The following is a 19,454-nucleotide window of genomic DNA, read 5'->3' on the forward strand; positions in this document are numbered from 1 at the left end:
AGTTACAAAAACCATGGATATGTTTTGTTTTTGTTTTTTAAACCGAATATAGGCCTAGGCCTACTTGACGCTTTATTTTACAAATCACTTGTCTGACACTTCAATAATATAGCCATACTATATACATAATATGTAGTATTTTAAGCATGTAGGCTACAACTTAAATGATCTATTTCCACAAGTGACATCTTGTTTAAAAAACGTTCCTATTCCTAACCAACTTCACATAGCTTAAAAGTATCTGAAAAGAACATTGAGAAAATGTAGAGTGTGAGTCTATGTAAATATCATTAGGGACTGATTCTTGGCCATATCCATGACATCATACAGAAACAGAAAGGTGTTGCAAAAGATGTCCAAAAACCATTAGAGACAGGAACATTCCAGGTGTCTCAGTCACATCCAGTAGCCTACATCAAGGGGCCACTCCTTTTCCTTTGCTGTCTGTCTGCTCTGAGTCTGTGAAAACATCAAAAATCTTTGTCCCAGTCTGGTAGTTCAGTGTGTGATGAGTTGCCATTGTCATCATGATGCAGGCTGGACTCTCGATATTCTGGGGGATGATGAACCTAAAATCAAACAAAATATTATTTAATTATATCCCTCCTCACAGGCAGTTTAACAAGTCAACTTGAATAATTCTGAAATTGTATGTTGTTACAGACTTCACCGTCTTACACAAGGCAGGATAGGTGGCGTAATGGTGCGCTTGCGAACGGCTTCCCAGTCGAACCCATCAAACCACCTGGTCAGCAAAAACATCAAAGCATAAATACTGACACACAGGGATCTATTGAACAAGACAACTGCTACATCCTACACAGGCCGTTGGGTCCATACTTGTGCCTCTGGATATCCTTGACCCCGTTCCTCTGTGTTCCAAGCCTCTCGGAGGGGTTGTTCCTGTGAGAGGGGGAAACGGACGAGTGTCAGGGAACATGGAGAGCCAGACGCAGGAGGAGAAATGGAGCAGTGCTATTCTGGGATGCCACTGTGTATATATTTGTGTGTGTGTGTGTGATGCTTTGGGCTGACAGGCATGGATGTGTGTGTGTGTGTGTGTGTGTGTGTGTGTGTGTGTGTGTGTGTGTGCATGTGTGTGTGTGTGTGATGCTTTGGGCTGACAGGCATGAATGGATGTGTGTGTGTGTTCTCTCTCTCTCTCTCTCTCTCTCTCTCTGTTCTCTTTCTCTGTGTGTGTGTTTTTCTCTCTCTCTCTCTCTCTGTGTTCTCTCTCTCTCTCTCTATCTCTCTCTCGCTGTCTGTTTGTGTGTGTGTTCTCTTAAATTCAAATTCAAATTAATTTGTCTGTGTGTGTTCTCTCTCTCTCTCTCTCTCTCTCTCTCTCTCTCTCTCTCTGTGTGAGAGAGAGACAGAGGCACTACAGCTGTGTTTGAGAAGTGTGAAGTGGTCGGGGTAAAGTGGGGCGTACCTGCAAAGCCTCTTGATAAGGTTGGCAGCAGCCTTGCTGATGGGCTTAGGGAACTCCACTGCATCTATGCCTTGAAGTATGGCTGTGTAGGTCTTCATTGGGTCTGAAGCTGAAAATGGAGGGCTTGCAAAACACAAATTAATGTTTTTTATGAAACACATTTAAATACATGTAGATGTTCTAAACTTAGCATTTCACTAATTACCAATACTGGTTATCTGGATTCTATATAAGCACTGAGAAAATATGTACATTGCAATGAGTTTAGATATGTGGAATACTGTCAACACAAAATAATTAATTTAATGCATATGACAGAAATAAACATATTAATCCTTCCTGTGACTTGCTTTAGTCACAGTGCATGCTTAACCTCAGGGCAATAATTTATTTCTAGAGCTATGGGAGACATGAAATGTTATTTCACTAAACACATTGACAGCTATGGATTTCATACAGATTGCACATTAATGATTTGCTAAATAATTAATTTACCGCAGACATCTGTTTTGAAAGCAAATAGAAATATTATGAGCAATAAATACACAATGAATCTGCCGCTCATTTAGTTGCACATTGACCACAGTTTATATGAACTGTCATGGACAACATTTATGTGTTTGAATGTTTTAAATCAGGGGTCCCCAACCTTTTATGTACCATGGACCGGTTTGATTCCCATTTTTTTTTTCACGGAAAGGGGGGGGGGGGGGGGGGGGGTGTTGTGCATGCATTACTTGAAAAGAACTAGCTCCAGTTAACAGTGAAGGTAACGAACTCTTAAAAATGTGAAAAAAGTTTACTTGAAGAAGTGAAAATTGAACAATATGAACTATGAAAATTGAACAACTTGAAGCTACATCTATCAAGTGTGAACATGCTTAACAAAATATGGGAACAAAACATGGGAACTAAACGTGCATTACGAATATAATCAGTGGGAGCCCTGTGCTTGTTTCCCTGCAACAAGAAGGTTCCATCAAAGATTATATAGTTTAGTTCTATAGCTTTATCAACCGTCTCTGGTTCCATCAGGGGGTGATGGAAGACAGTGACACTCTCAGTGTGTTTGAAATGTCCAGTCGATTTTGTCTTAGTTGCAGTCATTGCAGAAAACCCGGCCTCGCATAGCCTAGATACGTGGTGGGAAATGGTAGCAACGTTTTCAGCGATTTTACGGCTTTTATTTTTATCTCGGAATATTCTGCTTTGGTTTTGATCCAAAAACCCGCCAGAGAGGTTTCCTCATACACACTCTTAAGACCACCGTCATTTGCAATTTCGATCAACTGCTCTTCCTCCTGCGCTGACAAGTTATGACTATTCGGGATATTGACAAATGGGTTGCGGACCCACTCGCTGGTTTGCCGTGGATCTTGTGAGGATGGGAAGTAGCCTAACGCTCAAACTCATTTGAAAGCGCAACAAGGTGATCGCGCACCAGCTGCGAGAGAAAGGGCCCTGCCTCAGTCTCTCCCAAAACCCCCACTACTGTTTGGAACATATCAAATACACCCCGTCCCCACAAATCAAGCTTGGCTTTAAATGCAGCGACTTTATCTGCCAGTTTAAAGACAGTCGTCATTCTCCCCTGGAGTGACAGGTTGAGGTAATTAAGCAACCCGAATCCACACAGGTAAGCGAGTTTTGACACCTAGTCCTCATCACTAAAATGTGCAGCGGTGACTTTTTTTCTGTAAGAAATCTCTGCAGCGGCTCTCGAACACTCTGACCAGTGACCTGCTAAAGATGCTTGTTTTTTGTTGCTCATTCTAGCAGTTTAGCTAACTTTGTGTGACATACCGTTCGCCAAGAACTGATCAAGTGAAGTGAGCTGACCTGAGGCTGCGCAGCGCTGAAGGCAATATGTAAAGTGTTGAAGGCGGGACAGACAGACGTAAGAAAATAGACCTTGCAAAATGCAAACATGCGTGCAATCAAACAACTGCATATAGGCCTATGCCATGTAAAAACGTGACATTATTGCGAATTAAATTGAGTTTAGTTTGCATGCATTTTTTTTAAACTCATGTCGTAGGCTACGGGCCGGTTAGGAATGTCCCACGGCCCGGTGGTTGGGGACCGCTGTTTTAAATATCTTCATGGATTTCAATCATATGAATGAGAAAGTCATCAGACTATCAAAGCAATTGATGCAAAATAAAACAGATTGACATTCAAACAGTAAATGTATTGTCACACATTCAGTCTGTCTATGTTGTCTCTTTACTTTTAAAAATGATTATAAAGTACATAAAGTATAAAACAGAGGGAGAGAGAGAAAACTAAACTAGGGATGGTCAAAGCCATAGATCACAACTGACATACTGCCATTGATCAAAACTCATCAATAAGCATTGATGTGAAAAGCCGCTGTCAGGAAACACACAAAGGTCTGACAGAACCACATGACCGAGCAGCAATTAAAGGATCAGTGAGTGACATGTCACTCAAGAGGAGCACAACAGATGAGAATTTCTTTCAATCAAGTCATTTGTCTACTTCTCTATGACAGAGAGGGGGGCCGCATTGTCATTGGAGACTAACACTAAAAGAGGCGCACAGCTTGTGACAGATTGACTGATGTGGACTGGTATAAGTGCAGTGTTGTTTATATTTAAAATAGTGGGACAATCATAACAGTTCAAACAAATATGGGGTCAGCAGCATTTTCAAATCTTTCTATTTCAGGGGCTCAAAATCTCCAGAGTTGTGTGGATGAGAGGCATAATCGTAACAAAAGTGTTGTAGTTTAAAATGTGCAGTAAACAGAATAATGGCAGACAGTTACACAGACAGTTACACAGGACATTCATTCTTACCTCCCACTGAGCATCTCGTAAATAAACACGCCAAGGGCCCAGTAGTCAACTGAGGTTGTATGGCCTTTGCACAGAATCATCTCAGGAGCCACATATCCAGTACTGCCACAGAATGTCCAGCACTTCCTCCTTGATCCAATCTTCTGTGCACAACCAAAACCCACCTGATGGAGACAGAGAGAGCAAGAGGTCTGGAGTCATGTATGAACTTGGCTCTACAACATTTAGAGATCACAGAAGTAGATACTCTGTGGAAAAACAGTGGACACTCTAAAGCCCTGTAAACAACAACAAAAATACAAAAAAACCTACAATTACCGCGTTGAGGTGGTATGCCTGGTATGCGGTGGTATACGGTTGTATGCATAGCACGTGCCTCAAGGCATTCTTGAGATATTGTGCTCACAAGAATAGGACATTCATGTGCTCACAGTGACACAGTGAAGCACGTGCCTCAAGGCATTCTTCTGATATCGTGTTCACAAGTTCATGGCGAACGGAAGTACAGACGGAGGGGACAACTCTAAAACATAATACCTCTGGACACAGCTATCACCGGCGCTGAGCCATAAAACACACACTTCAAAGAGATGTTAATTATTTTGTGTGTGCTCTGCATACTGAAGAGAGTGGGAAGTGAGAAGTCTAGAAGTGAAGGATTGTTAACATCACTTCCAATGCCCTTAATCAGTTACTGATCAAAGGCAGTAGCACAGACAAGAGAAAGTGCAAAAATACATATTTGTTTCACCCATGTCACATACCGTTTTGATTTCACTCCTATGTGCACTGTGAAAGGGATATTTCCTATCACAGCCAACCTAATTTCCAATTTAGCAACGAAATGCATGGGTAGTTTGACCAAGTCCTTACACAGTAACCTACCAGTTTTGCGTAGCCGTACTGATCCAGGTGAATGTTCTCTGGCCTCAGGTCTCTGTGGACGATGCCACGGCTGTGCAGGTATGAGAGAGCCTCCGCGACACAGGCGGTGTAGAAATGTGTTGTGGCATCATCAAAGGTGCCCCTGAAACACACAGAGGCATAGAGGAAGTGTGGGAGGTGGGAGCAACAGGTCAGAGTTTTACTTTCTCTACGGCAGCCTTTTCACCACAGACAAGAAACAAAAGAAAAGAAACACACACACACACATTAAAGCACATAGCCTACACGCAGAGTTCAGTCTTATCACCACATCACAACCTTTAAACCAATACAAATGTTGTGGGAAAACCTAGTACTTGTTTAAAATGATATCTTTATACAGTATCTCTTCTAGCATTACACATGTGACTGTACTAAGTACCAACAGCTGAGCCTACAAATAGGCAATGATAATAGACACTGAATATTTAGGAAAAACTTTTAGAACGGAAACTTTTTTTTTCAATAACAACAATAATAACATGATATATTTATATGTTTTTATATGTTTTAATAAATAACAATAATAAAATAAAACTGAGTACCTTTCTCTCAGTAAGGTCCAGAGTTCACCTCCCAGACAAGCCTCCAGTAACATATACAAACAGTCTGCATCTCTGAAGGTCTTGTGCAACCTGATAACCAACAATGCATAAATTGCAAAGGCAAACCATGAATTCTTGTGAATCAACATGAATGAGCTTGAACATGAATCATAATGAGGAAAGGCCCACATGGAAAAAGGCAGTACAGTGGTACATTTTCAGTGATCTGAAAGGATGGATGTGCTTGGGTTACTACCTGACTATGAAAGGGCAATTGGCTTCCAACATGATGCGTCTCTCAGTCTGAAGGCGCCCCTGCTGGCCAGAGCTGAGTACTGCATGCTTTCGGATGATCTTCAAAGTGTATTGACGGCGTAAGTCACCTTTGAAATGCACCTAAAGTAGGCAAGAGGGGTAAGTGAATAAATCATCCATCAGAAGCCTTCCAGCTGCCACACACCAAGCTTCAAAAGCAATTTTTGAAGTATTTTCCTTCCAAGGTTAAAACGAATAATACAACATAGTATAGAATCTAATACAAAATAATCTAGTTAAAAAACATACCATAGATAAAGACATAGACATATGTATAGATAAATAGTTTTCAAATCCTCCTTGAAATTTAAAAAGTTTTACTTGTTTACTAGTTTTACATTTTACATGTATACGGTAGTCCTCATACTCAATGGCTTGTTTGTACAATATGACTTCTGCTATGCTGGCTGCAATATTCTGTGACCTGTGAGCCACCCATGTCCATTATATACACTTTTCCTATCCTGGGTGACCCTAAAGAGCATCAGCCGCTAGCGGCATCATCCTGTGCTCTCCTGTCTCCACTCACCAGCTCTACGGTGCTGAACTGACCCTCCCCGAGGCAGCAGATCACCTGGAGGTCGCCGAGGCAGGTGTCAGGTGGGAAAGACACCTCCTCCTTCTCTTCACACCTGCACTCAAACACAAGGCCCAGTCAAACACAAGGCCCAGTCTCACTCTTCAGAGGAATTCAGACCTCACCAAAATGTTGACTTTTTACAACTCATATATGAATGCTGTCATACCTTGCTTTACTCTCTTTGTTGTCACGTCCAATTTTGTTGTCATCTTCCAAATTACCCATTAGTTTTCTGAAAGAGCTGTGGGATCATGAAAAGGGCCACACATGTGTATTATAAGTTTAAACACACTGTTGTTACTTTCTGACTTAATAACTAATGAAAAAGCTTGGCCACACTCCCAATACATACTCTCTCTCTATCACTAAGCACGTTACATCCCCGGCTGCCATGACGCTTACAATCCTTGATTCCTCCCTGGAAGCAGAAAACACAAAACACTCAGTACCGTTCACAAGGCAGAAACTTTGACAACACATCCACCAAGTCAAGTTCATTCTTCAAGTATCTGTGCTATAATGAGCCTTTGTATGACACAGCCTGAACTACATACATTGCTGTAATCACTATAAGAAACTCATTGGGTGAGAAGCATGATAGCCATAAGAGCTGTATTAGGTCTAAGTGATGGCCAAATCCCTTCGACTACCCTGTGATGGTTAAGTATGAGCTTGTGACTGCTGTACCAACAAGGCTGTCTCGTTAGCATAGCAGGGGAGCGTACTTATGTTCCCCGGGTCCTATGTTCCCCGCTTTGTATGGGACCGGGGAACATAGGACCCTGACCATTACCCTAACCCAGAGCAGGGAACATAGGACTCTGACCATTACCCTAACCCGGAGCGGGTACAAGTCCTAATCTTGAGATTCATACATAATGTAAATAAACCATTTGACTCATTAATCTCGCATGAACTGACAAAAGCGGACTCCTAATCAAGCATTTATTTTTCATAAGTATGCAATACGGCTTCAGGATTCAGTATCTGCTGATGCAATCTCTTACATTGAGTGAGTTTGATAACATGACACATCTTTTATCTGCCTTATTAGAGATATTCCTCAAACATCTTTTTAGCATAGATTATTCAATGGTGAACTGGACATTCTGCCACATCTTGAGAAAAGACGGCAGCAGTTCTCATATTAACGATGCTTTTAAAGCTTGTATGCCGTAGTCCTATACACCACAATATTGAATTTGATTGTGTGTGTGTATGTGTGTGTGTCCGTGTCCCTGGAGCATCAAATCTGTAAACGAAGTTGAAGCTGTATGCAATATAAAGGGTGCAGATGCTGAATACTGCATATCAATGCCACAAGTGGATATGCGCTGGATATCTCAATAGCCACAAACTGGACGCTTGATGCTCTTCTTGGTCAAATCAGAAAACAGGGTCACAGTCACAGATGCTTCCATCCCGACAGGCTTGAGGCAAGTTCAAGGATGCCAATTACACTGGAGAGGCATGTGCTCCTCCGCTGTGGCTGTGGCTGTGTAGCTCACCCTCGCAGGGCTCTCTCTCCAAACCAGTCTCCTCTGCTCAGTGTGGACAGGCACGTCGGTTCATCACTGACAGACCTCCTCTCTGTTACTTTCACCTGTAGGTGTTTATAAGATGCAAAATACTCAAGTAACTCAATCTGTAGGTGTATATAAGATACAAAATACTTAAGTAACTCAATCTACTCACTTCCTGATAGCGCAGTGCTAAAATGTCACATTTGAATGCCAAAAGAAGGTGCCAGAAAAGTCTACATCCTGTCACAACAATAGCTACAGCTCCCTACTCCTATTAAATATGCCTGTCTGCACTCTTTAAGTGCATGAAATAATGCTGGGTGACTGACAATGACGGGGGAAAATCTGTCTAAATTGTGGCAGCCTTTTCCCTTCCTTATGCCGACTGATTCCTTGAAAAATAAGTCTTGGATTTGGGTTCAGACTATTTTTACTGTTACAGACTATTTCTCTTTTTCATCCCTTTAAAAGCAGAGCTACATTGAATTGCGAAATCCACTGTGTTCTACTGTTGCTTCATTTTCACAAAGCCATAAATTACCGGTAATAGTTTTCAGTCAAAGAAAATACAAAACAGAGTGCTCATGTCTTGTTGCCGATGCCTTTCTCTCCAGTTTTACACGAGACAAGGAGAAAAAAAATGCTTAATAATTCATGGCACCCTCTTCCAAGTAAACTAGCACAGTGGAGTAGTTGTGATGCGGCCAGCAGGCCTCTTACGGATTCGCTTTATCAGCGTGCTCTGGGCTCACCTGGCCTTGGCTCACGATGAAGAACGAGTCTCCCGGGGAGCCGTGGCGGATGATGTAATCGCCCTCACCGTAATGACACTGAGGGGGGGATAGAAGATAATCGGGATGAAACGGGATGATTTTTAAAAAAGTGGGGTGGCAATCCCAGTGAGAAAGAGAGAGAGAGAGAGAGGGAGAGAGGGCAGGGGGAGGAGAGAGAGGAAGAGGAGGGGATGGATAGAGTGGCACAAAGAGATATAAGTGGAAGTCTATCAAGAGAGTGCGATGGGTAGCCTGTGGAGACTTCAGCAGGCACAGATGTTGTGCGCCTGTCTAATGCTGCCTGAGAGGGCAGTGAAGAGGGCTGTGGCTGCCTGTGAGGGCAGTGAAGGGGGCTGTGAGCACTCTGAAGAGACTATAGTAACACACTTAGAGCACCGACTGCACAATAGTGTCTGAGTCCAACTAGTTTGCATATCAGAGTCGAGACGACATACCTCCTCCAGGGCATCAGACGCCTTTATCAGAGCATCCTCTGGTAATGACCGGAAGAAAGGCGCACTGCAAACAAATCACACCAGACATTAATGAGACTAATTAGCACAATGTCCACATACATTAGAATGGCATAGATGTGTCTGTATTGAGTGTGACGATAAGTTGCTGGGCTGTTGCCATGACATGGATTATTCTGGCGCAGTGTCAGCAGCGGGTGTAACCAGTGGTGTGGTGGCGACCTGCGTAAGAGATCCAACGACTGTGAGATTCTTAGGAGGCCACTCTTTAGCATAATGGACTGGAACGACAGGCGATCTATGACCCACAGCTTGCAGTTCATTACGGCTGCAATGAGACACATGGGGGGGGGGGGCATACAGAGAGAAAAACAGTGAGACAGTGAATTGATAGCTTCAAACACAAACATTTAAATATATTTTTCGGCAGATGTAAATGCATCTCTCGATTAGAGTTACACACAAAACAGTTAAAAAATGATGGACTGAAATGAAATACTTTACTAAAACCTAGGGTTCATTAGAAATGCAGCTTTGAGAGTGGGCAGAGTGTGCTCACAGGGGACAGATCGAGAGAGTCTGAGAATTTAGGATGAAAAAGCATTTTCTAAAACCCTGAGTCTCATAGGTCTCCAGTACCACAAAAAACTACTGTGCTGCTTCCAGGCAGATGGCACAGAGAGGAGAAGAGGGGGAAACCTGAAAGTGTTACTCCTCAGGTAAAACTACATTGATCTCCTGTCGACAAGGTGCTAGCAGGTAAATAAATAATAATAAATAAATAAATAAACAAACAAACACACACTCACAGCACCATGACAGACAGAGCTAAATCCTGTCATCAGCTGTGGTGGATTGGCACCGTTCTGACAGAGTATATCTTACTGGAGAGAGTTAGGGTGACTAGAGCAATATCTGCATAGAGCTCATATATGCTGCATCATCATTACTCTCTTTCTACCTCCCTCCTTCTCTCTCTCCCTCTCTCATTATAGTCCTCCATCTATCTGTCAGTCGCTCTTTCTGTTGGACTCTCTTTCTTTTTCTCTCTCTCTCTTTCTCTCTCTCACACACAGACATACACAGACACACACACACACACATTGTCTGTACTCCTCCTCGTGTCGGTCTCTCTGTCTATCTCTCTCTCTCTTCTTATTCTCTTTCTGTTCCAAGCGCTCCATCCTTTCTCTGTCCCTGAAAAAAAAAGAGAAAAACCTCCAGCTGAGAGGTCTGTAAATTAGTAATGATCCACACTAATTGGTTCTGCAGGACATTTTTTGGGGGGAATAATACTGCAGCCCTGCCTCAGCTATCCATCCATCTATGACCCCCCCCCCCCACCCTTCTCCTTCTTCTCCTGGATCTCTGAGGTCCATGAGCCCCATTCTCTCCTTCTACATTAAAGTACAACAGCCCAGAAATAGCAGCGGCAACTCGAAAAACCACTGGGATATTTCCATAATCCCTTTATTCATATGAATGGGTCAAGTGATGAATGAATGTGCGTGTTATTTGAGGTTATCATGTCAGGTCTTGTTGCCAAGCTACCATAGACACTACCATAGATGTGTGCACATTCATCCGTGTACAATTACATAGATTGAGCATAAAAACGAGGCGGGAGTATTGATTCAGTTTTGAGGTAATATAATAACATAAGGCAATAAATCATAGTACCGTCATTCATTACTGAACAACTAAATCCCCAGTGGGTGGAAATTCTCCCACTGTATAATGACTATTTTCAAAATTGAACAGGCTGTAGAACCGGAATTCATTAATAACGGAACCGTGTCTCTGGAAACAGATGAGACTCGGCTGATATGGCACTCTGAGGAATGTGGGCTCTCGGCATGGGATGAAGTTTCTCCATTACGTAAAGGAAAACTCAGGCAATTTTTCATATAGATATCTGTTTCTCGACTAAACAAAAAAACAATCTGTGCTACCTAGCTCGAGTTGCTGCAGCCAAGCGGCAGCCGGGAAGCTACAGTGCTACACTCTGGGGGCATGATTTTACAGATGCCCCCAGAGTAATAAAGAATATGTGTGTCAGGAATGTACAGAAATATTTAAAATAGAAAGAACCAGGTAAAGAATGTAGAAATAAAATGTAGAATTCAATAAAATATGATGCTCAAAAATAGATACAAAATACATACATTTTGCAGAGACACAGCTGCAGAGAACACCACCTCTTTCTCATGAGAGAAATCACCACTGTGCCAAATTATACCCCTGCTCAAGCCCTACTCAAGCCCTACTCAAGCCCTGCTCAAGCCCTACTCAAGCGTCCACTGCATCGTCACCACTGAAGCACAGTACTACTGCTGGAACTAGGTGATGCTGGCCAAATGCCCTGGCCATTTGGCAGGAGAGCAGCGGGCCCAGGAACAGAGCACCTGGGTAAAGAAAAGCTCCTCTGGCCCTGCTACCTGCCATGCATGGCGTCCCCACGGACCCAGACCCTCCATCGTCCCCTCTGTGCTTTTGTCCCTCCCTGCATGTGACACAATGGAGACAGAGATCCGTCCAATGAGGTCTTTCTTTGAGGGGCTTTCGTCGAGCTGGTGGGTGGGTGGGGATACGGTGTGGGGGAAAGTAATTTCAGGTCATCACCAAAGAAGAAAAGAAAAGAAGAAAAAAAGAAGAAGGAAGAGGGAAAAATACAGAGCCGTCAAGGAGGGGGACAGACCCAGGGGAAGGGGAGAGAGGCCCGAAATAAGAAAAAGAAATGCCAAGGAAGATAAATAGAGCACTGTCAGTGGTAGGGACAGGTCTGGGGAAAAATAAAAGAGAAGGCAAGAATTGGAAAAGGGGAGATGGACTGGGAGATAAAGGCACCATGCAATCAAACAAGACATCCTCACACAAAAAAAATGAGAGGGAGGGAGGGAGGGAGGGAGGGAGAAAAAAAGGAGCAGAGAAGAGGCAAAGGGGAAAAAAGAAACAGGGAAGAGAAGAGAAGGGCTGCGCACTGCGGCTCAGAAAGTGGTTTTCAATCTCGGATCAGCCTTGTCCACACATTCTCAACCCATTTGGGTTCAGCCTTGTTCACACACTCTCAACCCATTTGGGATCAGCCTTGTCCACACGCTCTCAACCCATTTTCCCCCAGCATGAAATCAGGTCAGTGTAAGACAGACTCCAAAACACTGCAGCTAGTTTGTGCAGTAGGGATGTACAGTATAGGCTGCTTTCCTCCATGGAACACGGCACTAGGGAGGCTGCTTTGCAAAACTGATGCAGTTGCAATAAAACCATTCGTAATAAGGAGATGCTCATTAAACTCCTTTATGTCACTCAGAGTAATCCAGAAGCTATCATTTGCTGCTGTTAGCTTGATCCCTCATCGTGAATGCAGTGTGAGTTCACTTCAATGCATCTTAAGTTACCCACGGCTCCCCACGGGTCCTGAAATGTGAGAAAGCATCTTATTCCACTAGGGGAGAGACGCATCAGTGACACAGGGAAACAGCAACAGAACAAACACGGACCACGCACTTTAGTATTCTCCGCACCGCAGTGAGACGTGCGCCAGACGGAGAGGTTACGGGGGGGATTTGAGGACCACTTTGATTCGGCATTCGACACATCTTCTCAAACTTACATCAGGCGTGAATAATGCTCTGCCCAGTGCCTGGATTTCCACGCTGCCGATGTCTCCACTCTCACAAGCCTGGCACAGTTATGCTCGGACTGTTTTTATAACTGAATGATTCGGGTTTTTTCCAATCATTTAACTATCAGGCTGTCTGGACAGTTGTGATTTTGACTCGAGGCACTGTAGCTTTTGGTGGAATGCAATGCAATACGAGCAATTGCAGTTTGTTCGGCACACTGAAACAATTGTTGCAGATGAAAGGAAGCCTATGGAATGTAATTAAATATATGCTGTAACAGAGACCTACAGAGCTTAAATAATCAGTCTATGTGAAATGCATTCCTTTGGGAAGACTGCAGATAAAAAAAAAACGAAACCCAGGAATGTCATATTGTAGTTGTATCCTCTAAGCTTGAAAACCGTGACGAACAATGACTGGACCATTCACAAGGCACTCTGTATCACAAATCACACATTGCTCTGTATAGGCATTTATTTATTATTGATGCTGATTGCAGTAACTAAATGAATGCAGCCTGACACCTGAGAGTAGACAGCGCTGCCAAGGCACACGTGGTGTTCAGTGATTAATGACGCTGTAACACCATCTTCAGTGGGAACGCTGAGAGTCTTATGGCCAGATGTCACAGAGGCAGGTTATGGATCTGTGAACGTTAACACTGTACCTGTGACCGTGGTTGAGCGCGTGTGGTTATGAAGGAGGGCCAGTTCTCCAAACAACGCGCCCGCTTCTAACATCTGCAGCTTGTGGCCAGACTTGGTGACCTCCATCTTCCCCTCTGTGAACAAAAACACACGTACTTCTGAGATCATTTGGATTCTGTGTGCTTTAGACACAACTTGTAGGAAGACAGAGACTGAATGAGACAGAGGGGTAGAGAAGGAGAGGTCATTAAAGATTCCATGGCTCTTATCGCAAAGAGTAGGGGGTTCCCCGGTGTTCTGGGTAAATTCCCAACCTGGCTCATTCAATCTGGCCCCCTAATCATCCCCCACTGTAATTGGCTCATTCATTCCCTCACTCTCCACCTCAAGCTGGTGTGTGGTGAGCGTTCCGGCACATAATGGCCGTGCATCACCCAGGTGGGTGCTACACATTGGTGGTGGTTAATGAGGTCCCCCCTTCCATGTGACGCGCTTTAAGTGTCGAGAAAAGCGCTATATAAATGTAATGTGTTGTTGTTGAAAGGAGGTGTCTGTCCATCTTCTTGTGTTTGTTTCTGTGTGTGTGTATTTGTGTGTTGGGGGTGAGGGAGTTTGGAGTATGTGTGAACACCTGCACACTTCCAACATGAACATTAATTGAGTGAGACAAGCTCGCCACACTCACTAGCATCAGACAGCCCATCCAGCTGTTGAATGACCTAATTTACGGAAACACCTTTCCAAAACACACACACACACACACACACACACACACACACACACACACACACACACACACACACACACACACACACACACACGTCAACATCATCACACCTGAATCCATCAAGTACACCCTCTGCCTCAACATCAACCCACACAAATTCAGCTCAGCCATCACACCAACAGGTGCACACAATTTATTTCCTAAAGATCAACATTCCCCAAAGTGTGCATCAGTACAAACACATTTCGTTGCAATAATCTGGATAGACATGTGAGAACTTCCACTAGCTCGGCTGTGCGTCTGAGATATTCTGGAAAACACATTTCTGTGACAAATCAGCCTGGTCATTTCAATCCGACCCAGTGTGGTGTGAGTGTGTGGCGATGCATCTGTGTCGCACGCGGGGATGAGTGGCATGGGCACAGATTACTCTGCTACGCTGACTGACAGCCCGGGACGCTTTAATCTTCACCGTCGGGGCATGAGACAGCGGTGCCCGCTGTGCCGTCCTGAGGTGACGAACAAAGCAGGACAAGCGTCACCCGTCCGCCTGTCACATCAGAGCTGTGCGCTGGGGAGCGCCTGCAGACCGCCCGTGATGGGGAGTTATGATAAGCGCTACCCAGCTCTCTCTCTCTCTCTCTCTCTCTCTCTCTCTTCCTTTCTGTCTTCACTTTGTCTGTCTGTCATCTTTCATTCACCCTTCCTGTGCATTTCACCGTCCTGCATTCTTTCATCTGGTGGTGTGTTTGTTTACCACTTTCTATCTATCTTAACTCCCCCTCTTTCATCCTCTGTTTGCTTTCCCTTGCTCTCCCTTTCATCTTCTTCCTTCTCTCTTTTTTATCCATACAACATTTAGGGGAAAAAATCAACTTCCAAATTAATCCATCCTCTTAGCAGCATCACAGGTATCAAGCAGCCTCCATATGGCTGTCTCGCACTTATCCAAGAAATCGACTCTTCACACAATTCTCTCTCTCCCTCTCCATCTCTCTGTCTCTCTCTGTCTCTCACTGCTGCTGTGGTCCCTGGGCCTCTCTGATGTGAGACACGGATGAGTGCAGACTCTGCCCATGTGCCAGTGCTGCTCTCCGCACAGGTACCATCTCTGTGCTTCTGGAACAGCCCAAGCAAACAGAGCGCTGTACGGACAGATGCATGTGTTCTGAACAGAATGGTCTCGTACACCCTATCATTTGCTGATTCCAATCACATTATCAATTATTTATTATGAGCTCTGGGCGATGGTTACACAGGGGGGTGTTAGGGAGTATTGTCTTGCAATGGACTTGACGAGTCAGAATTGAAGAAAAAACATGAAAAAATGGAAGGCAATGGTTTGCTGAGAGGCATTACATACTCACAATGCTGAAGAAAATAATCATAAAATAAATATATCACAGCATCTTGTTGATGTCCTATTCTGACAAAGATTTGCTCCCTCTTACATCACAATTTGAAATGCACACCGCCAGTACACAAATCTGACATCTGTTTATAAGGAATTTGGATGACAGCTTTATTATAGGTAAATTAATATGTTATTATAGGCTAATAAGCCTTGTGTGAAGTGCAATATATAACTGATGGGTTACAATGGCTGTTACTCAGATGGAAATGAAACATGTCTTACCTTCTATGACATACGCAAGGGAAGCATTCTCACCCTCCCGAATGACACATGAGCCTTGGCTGACTGTTGTGGCGTACATGCAGTCCACTATTGCCAGGATCTGCCCCCGCTCCAGGTGTTTGGTGAAGCCATTTTCCATCAGGGTCCCCCTTATCAGTTCCTGAGACCTAGAGGATGAGCGAGAGAGATACAGAGAGAAAGAGGGAGAGAGAGAGAGAGCAAGCTTATACATACTGTCTATCCATCAATACTTCACCTCTGCAATATTTCAGTTTCAGTGGATTTAAAGCCCCAAGCTTGCTGTCATGACCACATGAACAAATCACACCAAGAAAAATAATGTATGACTGACTTTTGTGTCAAGACAGGTACATTTTTTCTTTCTTCTTAGACGAGAGTGCTGGACTGTCACTCAAAACAAGCTGGCAAAGACCATGAGGCTGCTGGTCTACTACTCCATTTTAAAGACATGTGGGGTGGAGAGACTGCTGTGTTTTGATAAGTGTTCTCTTACTCCGGGCTTTTGCTGTGACTCGACGCTGTGGGCTGAGGAGGTTGCTTCTCGTCCCAGCTCGGCGGCTCGGCCACCACTGCCCTCCTCTTTATCCTCTGTGAGGAATTACGCAGCGCTAAGCACCCTGGAGAGGAAAACACGCCACATCAGGTTAGGCCACTCAGATTACTTAATTTGGACCCATACATTTGATTTGCACTAAATGAGTCCTCATTTGCATTGACATTGAGAAACAATACAGACACTTACAGATGTATTCCGATGGATGATTCACATGTTTGTGAAAACTGTCCAAAAGTCAAATCAGCACAGTAAATATCTGGCAAAACCATCATTACTACAGTGCCCCCACTCCATTCATGTTGTGCCAAAGCCCAAAAATCTACTCCTGTTGTGTTTGTGGTTGTAGAAGCAGGACAGCAAGAGGGGTGGGGCGTGGGTTAGGAAAGCTACCTGCAGCGGAGGACCCAGGGGTGCCGAGACTGACCCGCATGCGGTCCAGCTCCCCCTGCAGGCGACGAATGAGGTCGTCCTTAGCGTCCAGCTCCAGTTCCAGCTCATCGATCAGTGTGTCCCGCTGGCGAAGCTCCTCTATCTTCAGCTGCAGGGCGAACTGAAGGTCTCTCAGGGTGCCCATCGCCTCAGGAGAGAGGGCAGAGGATAGTGAGAGTGAGCGAGACAGAAGGAGAGGTGTCAAGGTTCCCTTTATTTAATCACTGAAAGGATGTTTCTCTCTGTCTGTGTCTGTCTCCCTCTCTCTGAGTGTGTGTGTGTGTGTGTGTGAGAGAGAGAGAGAGAGAGAGAGAGAAAGTAGCTTACACAGAGTTTTTTTGAGGACTGAGGTCCTCTGAGAAAATTGGTTGTAGACTATGTACAATATATCCTACTCATGCCATGTTGTTTGTGCATTGTTAGGCAGTACAGGAAATGGGAATGAAAAATATGCTGTTTGTCCAGGAAAGGGGAATAGAAAATATACTGTTTCCAACCAAATGTAGTCATTTTCTTTGCAACTGGCGTTACTCTTTCATTAAAAAAAGCTTATTAAAAATGAACTCTCTTACCTGTGCTGACTTGTAACACCTGTTTCCCTGCTGAATTAGACTTAAAATAGTCGAGAGATATGCAGTTTATAGCACACGAACGAGACGAGAATTTTATTCTTACAATTATCCAAACAAGACAGTATCATCTGTCCGCCGCGATGTTTTCTTAATGTTGAGCTCCGAAGCACACCGATGGAACTGACCGAGAGATCCTTTTATCCGTATCTTATTAAAGCTGGGTCTGCCTCTCATATCCTCTCAAGCACAAGCCCGCTACATCCCCTCCCTCTTCTTTACCTCTCCCTCTCTCTCTCTCTCTCTCACACACACACACGCGCGCGCGCGCGCGCGCGCGTTCACAAACACGTTCATTCATTCCTCAAATAATTAATTTAGCTAAATCAATTTCAACCAGCACACTATGCTTGCCAAAGTAAGTAATCGTCTCAATACGGCTGCTTTAACACAACATAGTATTCTGACAATAATAGGCTGGTTGTAAACTGATGGGCAGCCCAGAAGCCTGTGTAAATAAACAAAAACTGAATGTGTGGTGTGAAAAACAAATGACATAGGCCCTACCCAATTTAGCCCCAACATCTCATTATGTTACGTTTTTTACTTTACTTTTTATTTTACTTAGGCTATCTCTCTTTCTTCCCCCTTACCTCACTTGTGAGGTATACCATCACCAGTCATCAGCCATCCGTGTGCTTGGCCCTCTTCTCACTCATCTCACCTGAAGTCCCATCCCGACTACCCTATCATCGCCTATTACTGTCCCCCTACCTGGATTTCTGGCCCGTAGCCCTACAGCCTAGCGTCCACATGCCTATGACAACTCTGCCCGGATTCCTGGCCCGTACTGCCGACCCACTAGCCTGACGAGCCAGACCCACATTAAATGTAATTTGCTGCCGCTAGGGTGCGTCTAGATTTATAGGCTACCGACCCACCACATGCCCTTTCACAACTCCTATTCCCCTGGACAATTATATTTCCTACGATGGACTATTTGAACTTTCTGACACTAAATTAGGATTTATGCATGCATTATCATACCGGATATGTAATCATCCCACCTCTTGTAACTTTCACCTCACTTAAACACCATGTCCTATTATGTACAACTGACTAACATATGCATTTGTCATGTACACAGACCTGTATCTGACCCTAGGTAGATGGGTCAGGCCCTTGAGTCGTGGATCTGCTCGAGGTTTCTTCCTATGTATCTCCAATTCTAGGAAGTTTTTCCTCGCCCCTGTTATCCATGGGGCTTCTTTTTTCTTCTTCTTTTCTCTGATTGTCTAACACTCTGTAAAGCGCCATGAGACATGTGTAGCCTAATGTTTTGGCGCTCTAAGTACAATTCAATTTAAATTATGCCTTTACTTTAAACTGTCCATTTTAATAGGCTTATTAATGTAATGTTTATTGATGCCAATGTAGCTTCTGTCGCTTTGGACACAATAATTGCTAACAGCCACAACAATATATTGGCTTCACCAAAATTGTATAAACTATTATTACCATGTCAGTAGGCCTACTAACCTAAATATGTGTCATAGGCTACGTTTCAATCTGTTGCTGACGTATCAGACTAGCCTACAAATTGCAGGAAGTGTTCTTCAGGGTAGCCCGGAGAGATGAATCAGCGAAGCTAGTTAAAGACCACTGGTCTCTTAAGAACAAATTAGCCTACGTTCATGTTCAGGCATACTGCAGTCAAATGGAGAAAATGTTCAGACCAGACCAGTTGATTTAACTTATCTACAAATACCTTCATGTCGCCTACGTATAAATATAGTCCACCTGAATCCGCCTGCAGACTCTTCACTGCAGTGTCTCACTATCACGAAAGAACTTTC

At 43.9% G+C, this 19,454-nt stretch overlaps 2 protein-coding genes across 6 annotated transcripts in view; one reads left to right on the top strand and one right to left on the bottom strand.

Moving 5' to 3' along the window:
• Positions 1-19,454, top strand: part of LOC121714755 (oxysterol-binding protein 2-like) — a 765,489-nt gene that overhangs the window by 241,337 nt on the left and 504,698 nt on the right. The window lies entirely within an intron of this gene.
• On the bottom strand, positions 50-19,427 carry prkg1l (protein kinase cGMP-dependent 1, like). Of its 5 annotated transcripts, none has more exons than XM_042099803.1 (20): positions 19,367-19,427; positions 16,991-17,177; positions 16,538-16,661; positions 16,024-16,190; positions 13,681-13,794; positions 9,610-9,715; positions 9,370-9,433; positions 8,894-8,971; positions 8,127-8,221; positions 6,971-7,036; positions 6,785-6,859; positions 6,568-6,670; positions 5,980-6,119; positions 5,724-5,813; positions 5,140-5,281; positions 4,255-4,418; positions 1,433-1,555; positions 841-903; positions 679-745; positions 50-569 (listed from the first exon to the last, which is right to left on the bottom strand). In XM_042099803.1, exons 1-20 carry the CDS (start codon positions 19,370-19,372, stop codon positions 471-473), a joined length of 2,073 nt encoding a protein of 690 aa, XP_041955737.1. In that variant the 5' UTR covers positions 19,373-19,427; the 3' UTR covers positions 50-470. The 5 variants fall into 5 exon arrangements, with proteins under 5 accessions (XP_041955737.1, XP_041955739.1, XP_041955738.1 ...); XM_042099805.1 differs by lacking the exon at positions 19,367-19,427 and adding an exon at positions 17,705-18,461; XM_042099804.1 differs by lacking the exon at positions 19,367-19,427 and adding an exon at positions 17,602-18,461.

The sequence above is a fragment of the Alosa sapidissima genome, chromosome 8 (genome assembly GCF_018492685.1).
Source record: "Alosa sapidissima isolate fAloSap1 chromosome 8, fAloSap1.pri, whole genome shotgun sequence".
In the NCBI taxonomy this organism is placed as follows: Eukaryota; Metazoa; Chordata; class Actinopteri; order Clupeiformes; family Clupeidae; genus Alosa; species Alosa sapidissima.